The sequence below is a fragment of the Myotis myotis genome, unplaced genomic scaffold (genome assembly GCF_014108235.1).
Source record: "Myotis myotis isolate mMyoMyo1 unplaced genomic scaffold, mMyoMyo1.p scaffold_m19_p_18, whole genome shotgun sequence".
NCBI classification, from domain to species: domain Eukaryota; kingdom Metazoa; phylum Chordata; class Mammalia; order Chiroptera; family Vespertilionidae; genus Myotis; species Myotis myotis.
The window spans coordinates 29,540,104-29,559,584 of record NW_023416322.1 but is presented as its reverse complement, the minus strand read 5'-3'; the positions used below and the strand labels follow the sequence as shown (position 1 = coordinate 29,559,584).

Genomic DNA, 19,481 nt, shown 5'->3' with positions numbered 1-19,481 from the left:
GTGCAATTAAAACACAGCAACACACCTCATACGATACTTTCTCTTTTAATGTATAGGATTATTTCTGCTCATCAGAACTGAAGTTCCTTAGTCACAGTTTAACAGAAAGCGACCGGGCAGCTTCTCCTGAAGAGTCCAGGGCAAAAGCAGTCATGAGTGATTCTGCTCTCTCCTTGGGTTAGCTTTGATCTGAAAGGAGCTGCTGCCTCCAGAAGGCAATGTACGGGCGGGCTGACTGAGGGGCCGGCGACCCTCTTCCCTTACAAATACTGGACTGGACTGAAGGGAAGAAGGCCCCCGTAGCTTACTCTCATCCACCCCATTCAGATCCCGGCCCTCGCTTTCTGGGGTTCAGGAAATTCCTCGAGTTTTCTTGCTCCCACCCAGGCAGGGGGGGCTCACGTCCAGCTGAGGGTTCTCTCGCCACTGGGCAGGGGTCCGCGCCTGTATGGCCAGCGCATGGACGGGCCCAGCTAGCTCCTCGGCCAGAGCAGCGTGGACCAGCCGGTGCCGCTGCAGGGGGCTCAGCCCCTCGAAGCGAGAGCTCACCACCGCCACGCGGAAGTGTGTCTCGCTGCCCGGTGGGACCGCGTGGCCGCCGCTCTCGTTACGCAGTTCCAGCACTTCCGGGTTCAGGGCCTGCTCCAACTTCGTGCGGATGACAGCTTCGACGGGACCTACGGCCCCGGGTCCCGCGCTGCTGCGGGACAGACAGACGCGGCCGGCCATGGAGAACAGGCGCCTGACCAGCTGTCCACTCAGCATCCGTCACCCTGGAAACAAAGGCCACAGCAGGGCGGGTCAGGGCTCCCGCCCGAGGAGAGCCGCATCCCTCCACCCTCCCACCCGCACCCCCACCCCCACCGGCCCGAGCCCAGCGCCCGCAGCTGCAGGAAACCCGCCTGGAGGCCCGACCCCGAGGCCCCGCCCCTTTCCTGTGTGTGACGTCTGGGGGTTTGGCGGTGGTCGGCCACGTGAGGATTAGAGGAGGCCCGCGCGCCAGGTACGTTCGTTCATTCGGGGGTTAACAGGACTGGGACGGAGGTTGCCAAAGCCGGTATGTGCAACGCCGGGCTTTCGGCTGGGCCAGCGTCCCCTCTGCACCCTAGGCTGGGCCCTTTCTACCTTCCGCTCAGCCTTGGCTACAGCAGTTGCGGTTCAGGGACCCGACTCCTGGCGTTCTAGGCGTCCTCTCGTCCTGAGTGAGGCACGCTGGGATATGGAGTCCTCACTGCGCGATAGTGGACCAGGTCGGTGCTACGTGATGCCCCGAGGACTCACGGGAATTGTAGTCTGATTCCACAGACTCGTGAGGTCATCGGAGGTTCTTCAGCAGAGGAATGCAACCCCCTTCCACCAAGAACAAAAGCAAACAAACAAACAATCCAATAAAAACCAAGAAATCCCTGCTCAGTTGGGATTGGAATTATTCAATACATTTTATTGCCAAACATGTAGCCCAACTCCTTGATTTTACGTACAAGAAAAGAGAACTCCCATTTATTGGACACATAATTATTGTGCTCCAGAACAGTTAGGCAGCTTGTGGAACAAAGCAGACCCTGTTCTCAAGGAGTTTACAGAACACTGGAGAAGATGGACAAGCGAGCGGACAATTGCTAACTGTCATACTGCCAACGAGGCATGCCATCCAGACTTAGGGCACTGAGAAAACTTTGAATGATGAGGGAATTGACGCTGTGGAAAGAGAAATCTAGGCAGAGGGAATGTGTTCACTACATTCTACATCAGTGATGGCGAACCTTTTGAGCTCGGCGTGTCAGCATTTTGAAAAACCCTAACTTAACTCTGGTGCCGTGTCACATACAGAAATTTTTTGATATTTGCGACCATAGTCAAACAAAGACTTACATTTTTGATATTTATTTTATATATTTAAATGTCATTTAACAAAGAAAAATCAACCAAAAAAATGAGTTCGCGTGTCACCTCTGACAGGTGTGTCATAGGTTCGCCATCACTGTTCTAGATGCTGTGGTATACTTGGGTGTTCAATAAAATTTACCGAATGGATGAGTGAAATAATGTATGAATAGAGAAGGCTGACATTATTATTCCTCTTGCAAAGATAAAGCTTTGCAAGGGGCTAGCTCTATAGGGCCACCTAGAGTTTTTATTTCTAGTAAAAACAGTCATAATAATACCTACCATTTAGTGAAGGTTTATCATGGCCACATTAAGATTTTTAGAGGCTTTAAGCACCTAGAGATTATGGTGGTCACCTTATGTGTAATGAAAACAAAACAACAGTAAACACTAATCTGTAACATGGGGATTGGGATGCCCAACAAAGTACTCATTCTTTCCCCACCATGATTACTTCAATATTTGTTCACTAGGAAAAAATTAATTTGTGCTTATTGGCATATAATTTTCACATGGGAAATTTATAAATCTTAAGTGTACCGCTTAAATTTATACGTAAATACACACATATCAAGGTACAGAAAATTTCCAGCACCTTGGAAGGCTCTGGGAAGTCAATATCATCCTGTCATAGTAGTTGTTAGTTTAACCCCTCTCTCGCCATAGATTATTTTTGTCGGTTTTTGAAAGTCATATAAATAGAATCACATAGTATGAATTCATTTGTGTTGTTTTTTTGCTCAACGTTGTTAGATTCATCCATGTGTGTGGCAGTAATTTAATTTGTTAATTTTTATTGTTGTGTAGTATTGCAGTTATATGAATATACTTGTACATGCTTGTACATTCTTGTACATGCTTTTTGTTGGATGCAAACATTCATTTCTGTTTGGCATATATCCAGGGTGGAATTGTTGGGTCATAGGATAAATCCAGTGTTTATTTATTTTTAAAATATATGTTTTTATTGCTTACATAGAGGAAGGGAGAGGGAGAGAGAGATAGAAACATCAATGATGAGTGAGACTCATTGGTCAGCTGCCTCCTCCATGCCCCCTACCGGGGATTGAGCCCACAACCGGGATATGTGCCGTGATGGGGAATAGAACTGTGATTTCCTGGTTCATATAGGTCAATGCTCAACCACTGAGCCACACTGGCCAGGCTCCAGTGTTTATTTTTGAAATTCCAAATTCATTGGAAGAATTTTTAGGATGCCCCTGCTTTGTTGGTGCCAGGTCTGTTCCTAACCGGGTCAGGCTGTAGAATTTGGGCTATTAACCAGTAAGCTATTCTTCCTCCTAACCCAGCACTGAGCCTCTCAGGCTCTAGCCTCTGCACTAGGTTCTTTACACTTATTGTAATTTATCCTAACAACTCTGTTATGGTAGGTACTAGTATATATTATTTCCAGTTAATTGACAAGCTCCTATTATATCTTCCATCACTCTGGCCACTACACTCTATTATTTATAGTGGGCATTTGGAGAGTGGTTGTTGACTAAAGAGAACTATTTTAGAAATGATGACACCAATTCTCTGAGTATTGTTTTATTTAATCGTGCCAAAAACATTTAAATACCATATTAAGGGTCAGGTAGAGGGAATTAAGGACCCCCGATTCAAAGATCAAGACATGGTCTCTCCCTTGAGGTGGTCATGGAAAGGAAATCAGACCAGTGTCAAAGCACAGAACAGAGTGGTGCCGTCACCAGGATGTGAACAAAGAGGTGTGGGTATACTGAGGCTGTGTGTGTGGGAGTAGGAAAGGCCTCACGAAGGAAGAGGTGATAATATCTGGGCTGAAACTGGGGGATGAGGAGGATTTTGCAGGTCAAGAGGATGAAGCATTCTAGCCAGAGGAAGCTATGGACAATGGCAGTGGAAAGGTCTTGCTGCTCTGAATGTGACCAGCTCAGTACGTAGGAGGCTGGGTGGTGGTGGGGTGAGGCGGAGGGAAAGGGGAAGGGAGAGGACTATGGCTGAATGGTGGGATGGAGCTAAAGTGCAAAATAAATGTTTGATTAACTAGATTGCTTGGGAGGGAACTCAGCTGCCGTTGATTCGAAATCCCAGAGGTGCTAAGGAAACAAGATCCAGCCTGTTTGTCTGTGATGCTGTACTACTTTTATAAATGGCCCGCTCTGTTTTATTTTTTAATAGCTCTTGTAAGGATGTTGGGAAAGGACCTCTGGGGAGCAATAGATGATAATTGAGGCTGGGATAATTTGAAGGATATTGGCCTATCTAGACTTATCTAATACAGTTTTATAGCTGGATGGAATCTGAAGTATTGTTTATCTCTCACTCTAACAGAGGAAGAAAGCAATGCTGGGTAGGTGAAGTAGTCCCTTAGCCTAACATCTAGTTAGTGAAGCAGTGTGAATGAAGTGGTAAAGAGCACAGTCTTTGACTCAGGCAGACCTAGGTTCTAATCATGTCTTAGTAAGTGGCTGTGTGATTTATGGCAAGTCCTTTAACTCCTTATTTGTGAAATAAACAATTATATATACTTCCTAGGTAGGTCCCAGCATAGGATTTTTCACAAAATGAGAGTTAAGTATAATCTGTTTTCCTTTTTCCCTATCAGCACAGGGTCACTGTGATAGAAGTAAAAAACAAACAAAAAAAACCCAAAAAACATCAGAACTCAGAGAGGGGAAGTCAGTTTGTCTCCCAATCAGGGCCTTTCTGGGTGCCGGAGTTGTGTGTGGGGGAGTCCCCACTATCTGAAAATTTGAAACTATGAGAACTTCTAGAGTTGATTAGCTCTTTGGGGAGAGACTCACACTAACAAAATACATAAGAAATTTATGACTGTTCAATATGCAAATGTAACTTCTAGAGATAGATGTATTTTCCCATAACTGGCTCTCCCATTCTCAGCCTCCTATTTTCATCTTCAAATAGACTAATCAGAAAATTGTTAATTGAGCACGGAATCTGAGCTAAGAGTTAGATAGAGTTCAGAAATATTTCATCCTTTCACAACTAGGGTCCCTTCTATAACAGCCCAATCCTTTGTGTCTAGCAGACATATACTCAGAAACAACCATTTCTACTGTGATTGCCCTGTTTTGACTCTTGGTGGGCCAGATCTTTCTATTACCACATGCATCTTCTGAAATGATGTAATGGATTGGGTTAGAATTATCTTCAGTTATATTCTGTTATTGAGGAAATAGTCCCATCACATTTAATTGAATTTGGTGTTTCACAGATATATACCAGCATTCTTACCAGAGGGAATCTCTATAGATAGCCAATATTAGCTAATTTAACTTCCAGAGTTCAGAATTCTTCCATTTTCTAGAGGCATCTTATTACAGAGTTCTTTGTACTAGTCTGTATTCTGTATACCCATAGCCTGATAGGTAGCATATACTCTATAAATATTGGTTGAATAAAGGTGAAGATAAAATAGAACATCAGAAAAGGGCTCAAGGAATAGAATTTGTTGATTCTTTTTTCTAGAGCAGCGGTTCTTAACCTGTGGGTCGTGACCCCTTTGGGGGTCAAACGACCCTTTCACAGGGGTCGCCTAAGACCATCGGAAAACATATATAATTACATATTGTTTTTGTGATTAATCACTATGCTTTAATTATGTTAATTAAAGCATAATTAATCACTATGCTTTAATTATGTTCAATTTGTAACAATGAACATACATCCTGCATATCAGATATTTACATTACGATTCATAACAGTAGCAAAATTACAGTTATGAAGTAGCAACAAAAATAATTTTATGATTGGGGGTCACCACAACATGAGGAACTGTCGCGGCATTAGGAAGGTTGAGAACCACTGCTCTAGAGCATTCTATCTTATGTCCTGATGGGATACTCAGGAAAAGGTGAAAATGGTGTGCAGGATGTAGAACTCCCAGAGATGGGGAACTGAGGAGGAAGAAACAGAACTTTCAGGAAAGATTTTTTTTATAAAAGACAGATGGAGGACTAGGAATCTACAAATGAATCTGTAGGGGCTGCTGCTGATCTCAGGATAATGAGCATTCAAGAGTAGTGTGGAGGGAAAGGCTGAAGAGATGTCAAGGAAGCAGCAGGATATGCTGTTGAGATGCAGGGAGGAGAAGATTCTGGCTTACGTGCCTGCAAGATTGTTGGTGCAATTCAGGAAAACAACAGAGAAGAGGGTGAGGGTAGGCATTTATACAGGGGCAGTATTTGGAACAAATAGGTTGAAATATCCAGTGAGCAGTTTGGTATAAGGCTCGGAGTTCCTGCAACAAATTTGGATGTTCATCGAAAGCATGGAGATGGGTAAGACTTCGGGACGAGTGAACTACGTAAAGGGTGGGGAGGGAGGCAGAGCCTGGATGCACACCCCGATTCAGGGCTGGGCAGAGGAACAGGAGCTGTATAAAGTAGGCCGGAGGACATGTTGAAAGCCCAGGGAGCAAGTTTGAAGGTGGTATCGGACGCCTCCTGGAGGTCATGAGGAGGAAGATCAATCCATTGTAGCCCTGAGTCACTGCGGATTCCGCGCAGCGGAGGAGGGTGGGGGTGGTTAAGCCACATTGCTAACAGGGACTCAATTGGAGAAAGGAAGCCGCCCTAGTACATTTTCTTTTCTTTTCTTTAGTATATATTCTTTAGGGGAGTTTGGCACTGAGGAGACAGAATCGGCAGGACTTTGAGGGTAATTTAGGGCTCAAGGAGATAATCGGCTTCATAATCCCGTGCCCCTGAGTGGGACTAAATGCTTGAGGCCCCCCCCGCAGTCCTTTTGGGGTCCTTCTTGGGATTTCCCTTTCAGCTCTAAACAAACAAACCTGCGGAAAACTACCAGCATTGTTGTTTTTTTTTGCCACCATTTATTTACCTAAACTGGAGAAAGTGCCACTCGGAAAAACAAGACACTTTATTTGAAAACCTTGTCTCTTTAAAAATCCTGGCATGCAAACCAGGGACTTTAATATCGTTCACAGCGATTGGTAGGTAGTGGCGAAGCCCGTCATTTCCTGTTAGTGCCGGACGCGACCGGAAGGTCTGCCTTCTCTGCTTTCCTACTGGCTGTTTGATAGGCCCCTGTCTTTGCCAATCAAACTTCCTCCCTTCACCCCCTCCCGACAGCTCTTATAAATTAAATCAAATTGGTAATTCTTTCCACATCCTTTTCATGGTAAAACAGTCTGCTAACTGTTTTCTTTTTTTTTTTCTTTTTTGGCCGTGATGTCCGGACGCGGAAAACAGGGAGGCAAGGCCCGCGCTAAGGCCAAGTCGCGCTCGTCCCGCGCGGGCCTGCAGTTCCCGGTGGGCCGCGTGCACCGGCTGCTGCGCAAGGGCAACTACGCCGAGCGGGTGGGAGCCGGCGCGCCGGTGTACATGGCGGCGGTGCTGGAGTACCTGACGGCCGAGATCCTGGAGCTGGCGGGCAACGCGGCCCGAGACAACAAGAAGACGCGCATCATCCCCCGCCATTTGCAACTGGCCGTGAGAAATGACGAAGAGCTCAACAAGTTACTTGGGGGTGTTACCATTGCCCAGGGCGGTGTCTTACCCAATATCCAGGCCGTCTTGTTGCCCAAGAAAACGGAGAGTCATAAGCCTGGCAAAAACAAGTAATTAAAACGCTTGACACCACCCGTCCCACTCCCCCCCCAAAGGCTCTTTTAAGAGCCATCAAAGTGTCAAATCAAGGGCTGACCACAAAACGGCGCATTAGCTCTTTTTTTTGAAAGCTTGGGTGGCTCTAAAAAGAGCCTTTGGTCTTTGGTTTAGTCTTTTGCCAGCATTCATTTGCTTTTAGCCTTGTGGCTTTCGGTTTTCTTTGGTAACAGAACAGCCTGGATGTTGGGCAAGACGCCGCCCTGGGCGATGGTGACCTTGCCCAGCAGCTTGTTGAGCTCCTCGTCGTTGCGGATGGCCAGCTGCAGGTGACGGGGGATGATGCGCGTCTTCTTGTTGTCTCGGGCCGCGTTGCCCGCCAGCTCCAGGATCTCGGCCGTCAGGTACTCCAGCACCGCCGCCATGTACACCGGCGCGCCGGCTCCCACCCGCTCGGCGTAGTTGCCCTTGCGCAGGAGACGGTGCACACGCCCCACCGGGAACTGGAGACCGGCGCGGGAAGAGCGGGACTTGGCCTTAGCGCGAGCTTTGCCTCCTTGTTTCCCGCGACCAGACATGACTGCAAATGAGACGAAAGCTCCCGAAGCTCAGAACGTCGCAGCGAAGCAGGATTGAAAGATAAACAAGTAGAAAGCCTTTATAAGCTTTCCTAGGGGTGGGGTCAGGAACGCATTTTTCATTGGTCCTAAACGGGCTCCAGGAATGACCAATAAGATCAAGAGTTGGTGTTGTCACGATTTTATTACTGGGTTCCTACGTGGCCCAATGGAAACGAGAGACTTCTGAAGCCGTAATTTGCATACAGTGGTTATAAAAGGATCAGGCCCGCCCAGCGCCTCACTTCGTTTTCCAGCTAATCCTTGTAGTGCTTTGCTGCAATGCCGGAGCCCGCAAAATCCGCTCCCGCGCCCAAGAAGGGTTCGAAGAAGGCTGTTACCAAAGCCCAGAAGAAGGATGGCAAGAAGCGCAAGCGCAGCCGTAAGGAGAGCTACTCCATCTACGTGTACAAGGTGCTCAAGCAAGTTCATCCGGACACCGGCATCTCGTCCAAGGCCATGGGCATCATGAACTCCTTCGTCAACGACATCTTCGAGCGCATCGCCGGCGAGGCGTCGCGCCTGGCGCATTACAACAAGCGCTCCACCATCACGTCCCGGGAGATCCAGACGGCCGTGCGCCTGCTGCTGCCCGGCGAGCTGGCCAAGCACGCCGTGTCCGAGGGCACCAAGGCCGTCACCAAGTACACCAGCTCCAAGTGAGTCCCGCCCGGGACGCGGCGCTCCTCGGAGTAGCCAGCTGCTTGACTCCAAAGGCTCTTTTCAGAGCCACCCACCTAATCACCAGAAAGAGCTGTAGCTGTACGTTAATTTTTCTTCGGTTTATTTCCACAAAGTAAGTTTTCCTGGCAAGGGTTACGGGGTTGGCACACGTAGCTTTTCAAACCTTTGGCTTTGGGTTCCTGATCCGTGACAGGCTTTGCTCTTTGAATCGAGGGCGCGTCTTTAACCTCTTCCTGTGCTCTTTGTTTTCCGGAGTCGATTCTAAATGAGGTTAGAGTCGGCTCCTCCCACCCTCCGGCCCTGGACTGGTGGCCTGGTGCCTCGGGTATGTTTCATCGGCTTTTTAAAACGAAGTGACTTCAGCCATCTTCATAAGAAAGGACCCCAGCACACAACCGAGCCCAGGTTCCTCGAACACTGCGTCACAACCCTGAAGGATTTTCCCGAGAATCTGATAGCTGCTGTGGTGCCGGCAACTAGTTCTGCCCTGCGATGTGGCCTGGGGACACCAGCGATTCTGAGCACTTGGAGCAGAGTCCGGGCGCAGGGTCTCCTCTTCCTGGTTGGATTACATTAACATTCAAAACTACTCGCCGTTCTGAAATTCACAGGTTTTGGTTTCCTCTGCTCACTTGGCTTTGAAATCCCCATTCTCATTTTTGTGGATAATTTTTGCATTTAATATTGTTTCCAAACTTTATCTTTTTTTTTTTTATTATTTATCCTCCCTACTCTTCCCCTCCCCTAAAATCACTGCACTGTTGTCCATGAGTTCTTTCTTGCTCAATCCTTCCACCCTCCCCCATTTAGAAAGATCTGAATTTAGGTTACTTCAAGGCACTGGTCATTTTGGTCCAGGCTCAAAGACCCCTCATTTTCCAAGTCACCCACTCAAGAATTTGCACTTTTCCTCCTTTCCTGTCTTGGTCCCTCCCGGTTTTATCTTCCTCCTAGCAGCCATCAGAAATTGGATCTGTTTATTTTGTTATAGTTTTTCTCAAGCCCTTCACACTTTGTTGGTCCGGCTTTCTGTTATATCATCAGCACTATTAAGTGCCTGGCACATAGTGGAGGGACACTTAAATACTTAACATTTATTGAATTTTCTTATCACACCCCTTAATCATTTCCATGGAAGGATGGGTGTGGTTCATTTCCATTAGTTGTATGTGAAAACATGAAAATGGAACTGTTTGTGGAGTTTCCCAAATCTGTCGGTGGTCACACCTCAGGGCAACAGCTGGGAGGAGGCCCCTATTATGATTCTTTTTGTCCCTCCATGCCCTCTGCCTCCCCCTCCCATACTTTAGCCCTTTGTTCCACACTGAGATGAGTTTTAATTTACACTTAACAGTCTCATTTGCTTTTTAGGAGACAATGTAAGACAGACCCTGTAAGATATGCAAGGCTAATAACCCTTTTATAAACACGATTGAGAGAAGCAAAGTGATGGGTCCACTGGCCATGCAGCTGACGTTGTCCACCATTGTACCCTCAGATGTGAGGACAGTTGCATTTTAGTTTTATTTAGTTGAAAATTTCTGTCCAAGCCTTGATTTTGCTGATAAATACACTGATGGTCTGATCAATTATTCAACTCTGCTTTTGGCTAAGGAGTCCTGGAGTCGATTGCAGGGGTTTTATGAATCCAAATGGACACTAGACATTATTATACACTGAATAAATCTTATGTTTCCTACATGTGTGTTTTCAAATGGGTGCAGATGGTATTGTTGTTAATAAAGCTACCAGTCAATTTAAGGTGTGTTTTTTTTTATCTGTGGTATGTTTTCTAAGTGAAGGTAGCATATACAACTACTACTGAGTCTATGGAAAAGATGGTACCTCTGACTTGAAGGATGAATATTTATAAGATACAAGAGGCCTGGGGCATGAAATTTGTGCATGAGTAGGGTCCCTAGGCCTGGCCAGGGATCAGGACCCATCTGTGGGGTGACCGACGGGGCGATGAGATGGGGGGGCAGGGCTGGCCTGGGGCCTGTGGGCTAGGGGCAGCTCCTGCCTTGAGTGTCTGCCCCCTGGTGGTCAGTGTATGGCATAGTGACTAGTTGTTCCACCAGTTGTTCTGCTGTTAGGTCGATTTGCATATTAGGCTTTTATTATATAGGACTAGAGGTCTGGTGCATGAAATTCATGCATGGATATGGTCCCTAGGCCTGGCCTGCTATCAAGGCCATCTTCCCCAGCTGTCCGAAGCTGGTCCCACCCCCTGCCGCCACCCATCTCTAGTTCCCGGTTCGTCATTGGGTGATCAGTGCCTGATGGCTGGGGAAAGGCACCAAGAGGTGGTCAGTGGGCCTCATAATGACATCCAGCAGTCATTCTGCTGTTAGGGTCAATTTGCATATTACCCTTTTATTATATAGGACTAGCCACACTTCTAGCTCAGAGGTGCACTGAGGACTTTGTTAATGCTTAGTAATTGAAAAACACATGACCACAAATAAGAAGCATTATAAAATAAGAAGAGAGAAGAAATAAAGTCCTTACAAAATTTTAGCTAACATCTAGAGATGTTCCAGCCAATGTTCAAAATCCTTTATACATTTACTCTCCCTGGACACTCTCCAGAGAATAAACTCCTCGTTGTGTTTAAGGGCCTTGAGGAAGTAAGGTAACTAACTGAAAACCTGGGCCTCTCTGGATTGGGGAGTGGGGGGAAGGGAGGGGAATATGTATGCTTTAAATTAAAAATCAAAAGAAATATCACCTACTGTATTCCCTCCAGGATGTACCCTGAATGTACATCTATGGTGCGGTGGCCTTGACAATGGGATTGGGGGCTCTGGCTCTCCATCCCAGAGGACAGGGCTCAATTCAGTTTACTTTGCCCTCACAGTAGTAGGGCTCATCAGCTGGAATCCCTTCACTAACAGAGAGAACCTTAGTTGCTGGTTATGGGCTCCTCCTGGGCATGTTTATCAGGAAGGAAGTTAACAGAGTGAGGAAGGGGGTAGAGGTGAGAGAGCCTGGTATTTTAACTTCTGAGAAGGCAATTATTAATGGTGAGATGAGCTGAATCCTAAGGAACATGTTTGATCTCTTCTTTCTCCTGCTCAAACACCTGTATACATTGGCTGATGTTGGGGTCAATAGCAATAATTTTTATAATAATTGTTTCTACTTATTGAGCATATGTTTTTAAACTTTAATTATTTAGAAAACTTTTTTAAATTTAATTTTGGGGTTCTGGATTCCTTAGCCATGACAGATGCACAGGCAGTTGTTAAATCTCAGGGCCACAGGGAGGTCTTGGATATCTTTGGCGTGATAAGTTTGGCTTTAAAACCCGATTTAGTATCAGTCCAGGGAGTATGATCCTGGGGAGGAAGGGCCGTGAGGTGGAAATCTACAAACTCCGGCAGGGGTTTGCCCAGCCAATGATGGCTCTGCCAGGCTGGAATGTCAGTCACTGAGAACTTCAGGCTGCAAGTTTGAAAACAAAACTTCAGTGGATGAGATGCTGGGTGACAAGGTGCTGGTCCTGCACAGCCCAGAGTCACTGTTGTTTCTGCTTCTAACTCACCAAATGCAGACCCCAGGATCCCATTCTGCGTTGTGGGTCTGCTAGGGCATGAGGCTCCGGCCAGAGATCGGAGGCCTGTATTTGCCTGCACCCTAGGCGAGGAAGCATAAAAAACAGGAATTAATATCCTCACATTCCAGGGGCTAGAAGTCAGAGATGAGGATTTGGGCAGGTTTACCTTCCTCCTGAGGTCTCTGCTTGGCCTGCAGACGGCTGCCTTCTCCCTGTCCCCCACAGTTGCCCCACTGTGTTGTCTGTGCCCGGATCCCCTCTTTTCATAAGGACACGACTCACGCTGGATCGGGGCCCACCCTAGTGACCCCACTTTCACCTCATCGCCTTTTTGAAGGCCCTGCCTCCAAATGCCGTCCCATTCGGAGGAGCCAGGCGGTAGGTCTTGGACGGATGGGCATCCGCACCAACAAAATGGAGAATAAACCTGGGCGTTGGGACGACGTCCGCCTCCCCCGTCCGGCCCAGGTGCCGCCGCCCTGGCGATGGGCTCGTCCGGCCGTGCGTCGGTCTACTGATGGGAAACAGCTTTTGTTGCCGTTTTCTTTGCTTACTGTTTGGAGCCCGGTATCCTCTTGTTGGGATGAAGCCCGGAGCTTGCGCCCTCTGGGCTCGTATTTGCTCCTCTCCTGGTCTTCCCCCCGCCCCCCCGACCTTTTCTCTTCGCCAGTGTAATGCCTGGGCGGGGGGAGCCCACAGATGGCGAGGGGACGAAAACAGCTGTGGAATCCGGAAGCCTGGCCTTGGGATCCGAACTCTCCCGGGACCGTGGCGGATAGTGTCCGCTGGAGGGCGGCCTGAGGGCGGGGGTTGGGGGCGGGGAGAGAAACGGCGGAGGGGCGGGGACCAAGGCGGCCGCTCGCGGTTTTCAATCCGGTCCGACGGCCTCGTATATCAGGGAGCCGAGCTCCCCTCCCGGCACGGCGCCCGGTGGGTTCGCCTCGTGGTAGGAGCAGCCATGTCCGGCAGAGGCAAGGGCGGGAAAGGCCTGGGCAAAGGCGGCGCCAAGCGTCACCGCAAAGTCCTGAGAGACAACATCCAGGGCATCACCAAGCCCGCCATCCGCCGCCTCGCTCGGCGCGGGGGTGTCAAGCGGATCTCGGGCCTCATCTACGAGGAGACGCGGGGGGTGCTGAAGGTGTTCCTGGAGAACGTGATCCGGGACGCCGTCACCTACACGGAGCACGCCAAGCGCAAGACGGTCACCGCCATGGACGTGGTGTACGCGCTGAAGCGGCAGGGCCGCACCCTGTACGGGTTCGGCGGCTAAGCCTGTTGCGGGCTCACGCGTGCGGCAACCCTAAAGGTCCTTTTTAGGGCCACCCAGAGAGTCCTTGGGGAGCTTGGCACCTTTAGGACATGGGCACGAGAGCGCCCCCCGAGCCTCCTTTAGGGCAAGGCGTTCCCAAGCTGCCCCTCTGTTTTAGCAGTGACACGCTTAGACCGGCAATGCCGAGTGCTTTTGTTCCTGCTTGCCGAGCCGGCCCTTCTCCATGCCGGCCTTGCGTTTTGACAACCAGACCGCAGCCTTCCCGGTCCAGGGGGGGCCGCGCAGCTGTGTCCGCATTTGGACAATTACTGACCCATCCGCAGGGTCCCGCAGCGGTCGGTGTGCGAGTCCAGCCAATCAGGACAGTGCTGGCATTGCATTATCTGAAAGCCCATTTTTACAGGAACGGACCCGTTGGAGACAGGAATGAAGGGTGGGGGTGGGGTGGAGGCTGAACCTTCTCTGTATATAAGTTAACCATAAAGGACCTCCAGCCTCAACCAGGCTGTCTCCCCCCTCACCCCTTTATAGCAGGGAGGACCCTAGAGCTCTGTCACCCATCCCCTTTTTCTTCCGTGCCATCCTTCCGCCTCTTCCTGCCTTTCTGTATGTGCCTCCCTCTCAGCCCCTGACCACACCCCAAGCCTCTACCCCATCCCCAGGAAATTGTCAGCACGGCCGGACGGGGCCTCTTTGGGGCTATAAAAGCAGATGGTCCTCCCCAGATTATCTGAATTCAGGAACAGACTGGGGACGCTGGTGGGGGTGCAGCTCAGGGAACTCTTGTCAGTTAACCTCATCAGGAGCAGGCTGAACCTGGGACTGTGGCCATTCCCGGGGCTTTCCAGACGCCCTGCCCACGGGCACTGTGACCCCGCCCCTGGAAGTTCCTCCCGGATGAGGGTGAGGGGGAGAAAGGGAAGGGGCCGGATCTTGAAGAGCAGGGGCCCCCAGGGCTCTAGAAAAGGGGGTGGGCCTTCCACACGGAAGAAACAGAAATGTGTGAAGACACCTTACACTTGGGGGTCGCAGATGTCCTGTGGGGCTAGAAACTACTGGGTTCAGCTGGCAGAACACCCGAATCCGGGGCAGGCTCTGAGAACTCCCAGGAAGCAGATGTATATTAAGGTTAATTTTTTCGTTGCCTTTTAATGGGATTAAAAGGCAGCTATTAATGGGATTGCTGAAACGAATTGAATGCTTATCGTGGACCAGAGAGCATGCCAGGCACTTGTTAAGAAGCATCCCTGGATATGTCCGCCAGCACCATTAGCAAGGTGCTCCTCCCCCCGCTTTACAAGTGGGGAAAGGTGAGGCCTGCAGAGATTCATTTGCTGGGAGACAGCCACCTACCTGTTCTGTTGTCTGGACAAGACCGGGATTCAAATTCCCGTTTGTCTGGGTGCAGAGCGCCTAGTGGACCTTACCCACCAGTGCTCTGAACGGCGGTGCAAACGAAGGCGACTTCATTCCGAAGGGCATTGGGAAGGAGGTGGGAAGTTTTTCAGCAAGAGAGTGACAGGCTCAAAGAGTGGAAGCTTCGTGGCCGGGCAGAGTCTACTAGCCTGAATACTCAGAGCTGGTGAAGGCATCGGTTAAGGCCGAGACCATGGAGGGAAACAGGGAGGGAGACAGAAAGTAGATTTGATTGAACATTTGCTGACTCCTGAGACTTGGACAAAGGCCAGGAGGAAGGAACTTGTGCCCTGAAACAGCTTGGGGGCTGGGGGTGGGGAGCCGAAGGTGTCTTTCATGACATGACCACGAGAGGTGTGAAAAGTAGCCTGGGGAAGGAAGCAAGATGGTGCCGTTTTGGAGATAAGCCATTATCCATCCAGAAGGACCTAGGCACAAGGCAGTTAGGAAAACATTGGTGTGAAGTTCAGGACAGGGGTCTGAGCAGGAGATACCGGTTTGGGAGCACTTGCCAGAGGCAGAGATAGGGAAAGCAGGGAAAGATAAAGGCCAGGATATGGATGGGCCCCGCGGAGAAAGAGGAGAAGGCTGGGACGGGGACCTGGAGAAGGGTCAGGAGGACGACCAGGAGAGGGTGTGAACCCAAAGGCCAAGTCCCCTGCCAAGGAAGCGCAGGCGTCAACAGGGCCACAATAGCTTCTACGCTGGCTCGGGCGCCAGCCCCTGCCACGCCTAGGCGGAGTTCGGTCTGAAGGAAGACGTGTTTTCAGTTCGTCAAGTCCCAGGTGCAGGGTAGATTTTTCCTGCAGCCAAGCTAGCCATGCCGCAGGTACCTGTCAGAGGAAGAGCATCAATACTTACCTTGTCCTTCATTGTCCTTGAACTCTCCACTGAGGGTAGGGAAGTGACTTAAGTACAGGAAGGATCAAAAGTGAAAACCTACATCTTCTATCGTCCTCTTGTATGGATGAAGTCAAGTTTGTGCCGGCCTCCGGGACCAGTAACGGAAAGGTCTGCAAGACTGCTGTGAGGGTGGCATAGGCCTTGACTGTGACAGGAGCGCGAGGACGGGGAGGCTTCCTGTGAGTCAGCGGGGAGGGGGGGAGGGGGTAGTAGAGGCTGGTAGACGAAAGCAGTGGCCTCTGGGGGTCAGGCAGAGGATATGGCGAGGACGGATACCTGACAGGTGCAACTCAGGGTTCAGGGCCTGCTCAGCTACTTGGCTCGGGGACCTGAGATCCTGGGCAAGTCACGCACCCGAGAGCCTCAGACTGTATCTCCGAAAGGCCCGTGTGGGTCTAGTCCCCGCAAGGTTTGCCTTGAGGTGCCCCCCTGAAGCCACACCTCTGAAGTCACCAGTACTTGCTAACCCCGGGGTCCAGACCCGAGCCAAGAGACGCAAGCCTGCACTGAGGCCTCCCCACGCAGGTACTAAGGGACTGGGCCGAGAGCGAGGGGCGCGCTCTGGAAATTGCGGTGATCCTGAAGCAGGGGGGCCCCGGTCCCTTCACTGCTCTCCCCTTTGCGGGCACGTCGAGAGAGGCACAGGGAGCTTTAGGGAAAAGTGGAGAAACCACGTGTGTGCAGAGCAGCCGGACACAGGTGGAAGCCTTCAGGGCCTCCTTGGCGGTGGGTGTGCGGGGAGCCTCGCTCTGCGGACCTGGTCCGTTGCGAACCCAGCTCCCAAGTGGCCCACAGGCCGTGTCCACACAGGCTTCGCCCCGCGCCCACCTAGGGCCGGGGATTTGCTAAAAGGAGCACAGCCCTGGGGACAGAGGGGGCGACGTTTCCGTCCCCAGGCCGAGAGCCGCATCGGGTGAGAAGGCCATTTCGGGAGGGGGCGCGCGTCACCGAGCTGCCCGGAGGCCTCCCGGGTGCGCTCTGGGTCGTGAGTGCTCCCGGCGAGACCGCCCACGAGAGCGCCAGGAGGCACGGCTGTCCGAGGAGCGGCCATGTTTCGGGTGCACACTTCGAGGCGGCCGAGTGCCATCGCCGATGGCGACCGGCAGAAGGGACTAACTAGGCCTGAACGCCAGGAGCTTACCACCCACCCTCCGTGCCGCCCCTCCCACGGGTACACGGAGGCCCAAGCGCTACAGCTTCTCAGTGCAGTTGTGGGTGGCTCTGAAAAGAGCCTTTGGGTGCGATGGAACCTGGGGCCGAGCGCGCACTTCTTCCTTAGGCCCGCTCCCCGCGGATGCGGCGGGCCAGCTGGATGTCCTTGGGCATGATGGTGACGCGCTTGGCGTGGATGGCGCACAGGTTGGTGTCCTCGAACAGCCCCACCAGGTAGGCCTCGCTCGCCTCCTGCAGCGCCATGACGGCCGAGCTCTGGAAGCGCAGGTCGGTCTTGAAGTCCTGCGCGATCTCGCGCACCAGGCGCTGGAAGGGCAGCTTGCGGATCAGCAGCTCGGTCGACTTCTGGTAGCGCCGGATCTCGCGCAGGGCCACGGTGCCCGGCCGGTAGCGGTGCGGCTTCTTCACGCCGCCCGTGGCCGGCGCGCTCTTGCGGGCCGCCTTGGTGGCCAGCTGCTTGCGCGGAGCCTTGCCACCGGTCGACTTCCGGGCGGTCTGCTTCGTACGGGCCATGGCGATGCGAGGCGCAACCTGCACGACACGAAGGCGGGAGCGGTAGCGAGCTCCCGGGCCGCCGCAGCCGCCTTTATAGCCACAGTCCTTTCCCGATTGGGCGGGACGGTCAAGTTGAAAGTCCCGCGCCGGCTGTTCATTGGCTGTGACGTCACCCGCCCCGGCGTGCCCGATTGGCTGGGGCAGAATCTGCCCTGCCCCCACCCCATCGCCTCACTTTCTACTCTCGGGGTTGCCAACAGCTTTTTCTACCTGGTTTTTCCTTTCTTTCAGGCCGAGTCCTTTTTCTTTTTAAAACCTCAACTGTCAGGACGCCCCTCCGTAGCCCTTCACTCCCTAAGACACGCTATCCGCAATGCCCTCTTCCTTTCCACGCCGGAGTCGAGCTTCCATCTTCCTTCTGCCCCCGCCGCGGCCCCGCGGCCCCCCGGCCCCCCCCTACCCCCCCGCGGCCCCCCGGCCCCCCCCTACCCCCCCGCCGCCGGAGGCCCCTTTGTCAATCTGAAGGACCGCTTTTCCCGCCCTTCGGACCGGAAAATTGTCCGCCCCCGCCCCAGGCACAAGACCCCACCCCCGAAAGCCCTAACCCCCGAAAGCCCTAACCCCCGCCGGGAAGGCGTCCTCTCGCTTGGAAAACAACAACAGGGAACCTTTAGATAGTCGGCTCAGTTAGGCCAAGCTCCAGGTTCGCCAGAGTCCCGAAAACGGGTCGATCCGCCCTCCTACCGACTGGGGTGGGGTGTGTCGTGTCAGCGAATGTCCCCTCCCTACTGGGCCTCCCTACAAGTGCTGAGCATAGGTCTCGGGGGTGAGGTAAATTGCGCGCCGGGGGTCGCCTCTCAGAGGCGTTGTTGTAACCGAGGCGCCCGAGAGGCTCGTTACCCTCACCTGCCGTGATCGTGTCCTTAGGGTTTACGGCCCGGCCCATCCCATCCCATGCCATGCCATGCCATCCCGCCCCGCCTAGTGTAGGTGGCGAAGTGCTCGAGGCGTGAGCAGGGAGGGGCGGTTGGGAGGCGAAGGCAAATGGCTGGCCCTGCCAGCCCTGCGCATGCGGGTAGGGTTAGCACTTTCTACTGCGGGCGTCGGGACGGAGGAGACTGGGTACGATAATAACAGCTCTTTTACTTGAAAGAGTGGGTGGCTCTGAAAAGAGCCTTTTGATTTCACAGGTGCCCCTTTCGTAACGGGGGGCTGGGTGGGCGCCGGACGCACGGCCTCACTTGCCCTTCGCCTTGTGGTGGCTCTCCGTCTTCTTGGGGAGCAACACGGCCTGGATGTTGGGCAAAACGCCGCCCTGGGCGATGGTGACCTTGCCCAGCAGCTTGTTGAGCTCCTCGTCGTTGCGGATGGCCAGCTGCAGGTGACGGGGGATGATGCGCGTCTTCTTGTTGTCTCGGGCCGCGTTGCCCGCCAGCTCCAGGATCTCGGCCGTCAGGTACTCCAGCACCGCCGCCATGTACACCGGCGCGCCGGCTCCCACCCGCTCGGCGTAGTTGCCCTTGCGCAGGAGACGGTGCACACGCCCCACCGGGAACTGGAGACCGGCGCGGGAAGAGCGGGACTTGGCCTTAGCGCGGGCCTTGCCTCCCTGTTTGCCACGACCAGACATGACGGCGACACAAGTACTGCGAGCAGCTCCCGACTGACGACCGAGAAAGTCGCCCTAAACGGCTCCCTTTCACCTTTTTATAGGCAGAACGGCGATTGTTCACCGAGCACTCTGATTGGCTAACGCACAGCTTTGTCCTGATGGCCAATAGGAGAGCGCAGGCAGAATACACTTATTTGCATACTCTCGCCCCCACCCCAAAACGAGCGCCACTGAAAGCCCGCCAATCACAACGCGGCGTACTCGGGACCTTAATTTGCATACAGCCTCTATA

The 19,481-nt window shown here is 52.1% G+C and overlaps 5 protein-coding genes across 6 annotated transcripts; 2 read left to right on the top strand and 3 right to left on the bottom strand.

The window, feature by feature from the left end:
• Positions 1 to 29: 29 nt before the first annotated feature.
• BOLA1 (bolA family member 1) lies at positions 30 to 1,274 on the bottom strand. Of its 2 annotated transcripts, none has more exons than XM_036343845.1 (2): positions 1,126 to 1,274; positions 30 to 773 (listed from the first exon to the last, which is right to left on the bottom strand). In XM_036343845.1, the coding sequence occupies exon 2, from the start codon at positions 763 to 765 to the stop codon at positions 352 to 354; it is 414 nt and encodes a 137-aa protein (XP_036199738.1). In that variant the 5' UTR covers positions 766 to 773; positions 1,126 to 1,274; the 3' UTR covers positions 30 to 351. The 2 variants fall into 2 exon arrangements, with proteins under 2 accessions (XP_036199738.1, XP_036199739.1); XM_036343846.1 differs by lacking the exon at positions 1,126 to 1,274 and adding an exon at positions 903 to 1,119.
• Positions 1,275 to 7,052: 5,778 nt separating this feature from the next.
• Positions 7,053 to 8,069, bottom strand: LOC118673407 (histone H2A type 2-C). Its single transcript, XM_036344145.1, has one exon. The coding sequence runs from the start codon at positions 8,036 to 8,038 to the stop codon at positions 7,649 to 7,651; it is 390 nt and encodes a 129-aa protein (XP_036200038.1). The 5' UTR covers positions 8,039 to 8,069; the 3' UTR covers positions 7,053 to 7,648.
• LOC118673406 (histone H2A type 2-B) lies at positions 7,086 to 7,508 on the top strand. The gene has a single exon (XM_036344143.1). The coding sequence runs from the start codon at positions 7,086 to 7,088 to the stop codon at positions 7,476 to 7,478; it is 393 nt and encodes a 130-aa protein (XP_036200036.1). The 3' UTR covers positions 7,479 to 7,508.
• A 230-nt stretch (positions 8,070 to 8,299) lies between the features above and the next one.
• Positions 8,300 to 10,522, top strand: LOC118673408 (histone H2B type 2-E). The gene has a single exon (XM_036344146.1). The coding sequence runs from the start codon at positions 8,360 to 8,362 to the stop codon at positions 8,738 to 8,740; it is 381 nt and encodes a 126-aa protein (XP_036200039.1). The 5' UTR covers positions 8,300 to 8,359; the 3' UTR covers positions 8,741 to 10,522.
• Positions 10,523 to 18,700: 8,178 nt separating this feature from the next.
• Positions 18,701 to 19,275, bottom strand: LOC118673404 (histone H2A type 2-A). Its single transcript, XM_036344141.1, has one exon. It carries the CDS (start codon positions 19,205 to 19,207, stop codon positions 18,815 to 18,817), a length of 393 nt encoding a protein of 130 aa, XP_036200034.1. The 5' UTR covers positions 19,208 to 19,275; the 3' UTR covers positions 18,701 to 18,814.
• Between the last annotated feature and the right edge of the window lie 206 nt (positions 19,276 to 19,481).

Bases quoted from the DNA above. Each gene is read 5' to 3' on its own strand.
- LOC118673407 (XM_036344145.1), bottom strand. From the start codon at position 8,038: ATGTCTGGTCGCGGGAAACAAGGAGGCAAAGCTCGCGCTAAGGCCAAG.
- LOC118673404 (XM_036344141.1), bottom strand. From the start codon at position 19,207: ATGTCTGGTCGTGGCAAACAGGGAGGCAAGGCCCGCGCTAAGGCCAAG.
- BOLA1 (XM_036343845.1), bottom strand. From the start codon at position 765: ATGCTGAGTGGACAGCTGGTCAGGCGCCTGTTCTCCATGGCCGGCCGC.
- LOC118673406 (XM_036344143.1), top strand. From the start codon at position 7,086: ATGTCCGGACGCGGAAAACAGGGAGGCAAGGCCCGCGCTAAGGCCAAG.
- LOC118673408 (XM_036344146.1), top strand. From the start codon at position 8,360: ATGCCGGAGCCCGCAAAATCCGCTCCCGCGCCCAAGAAGGGTTCGAAG.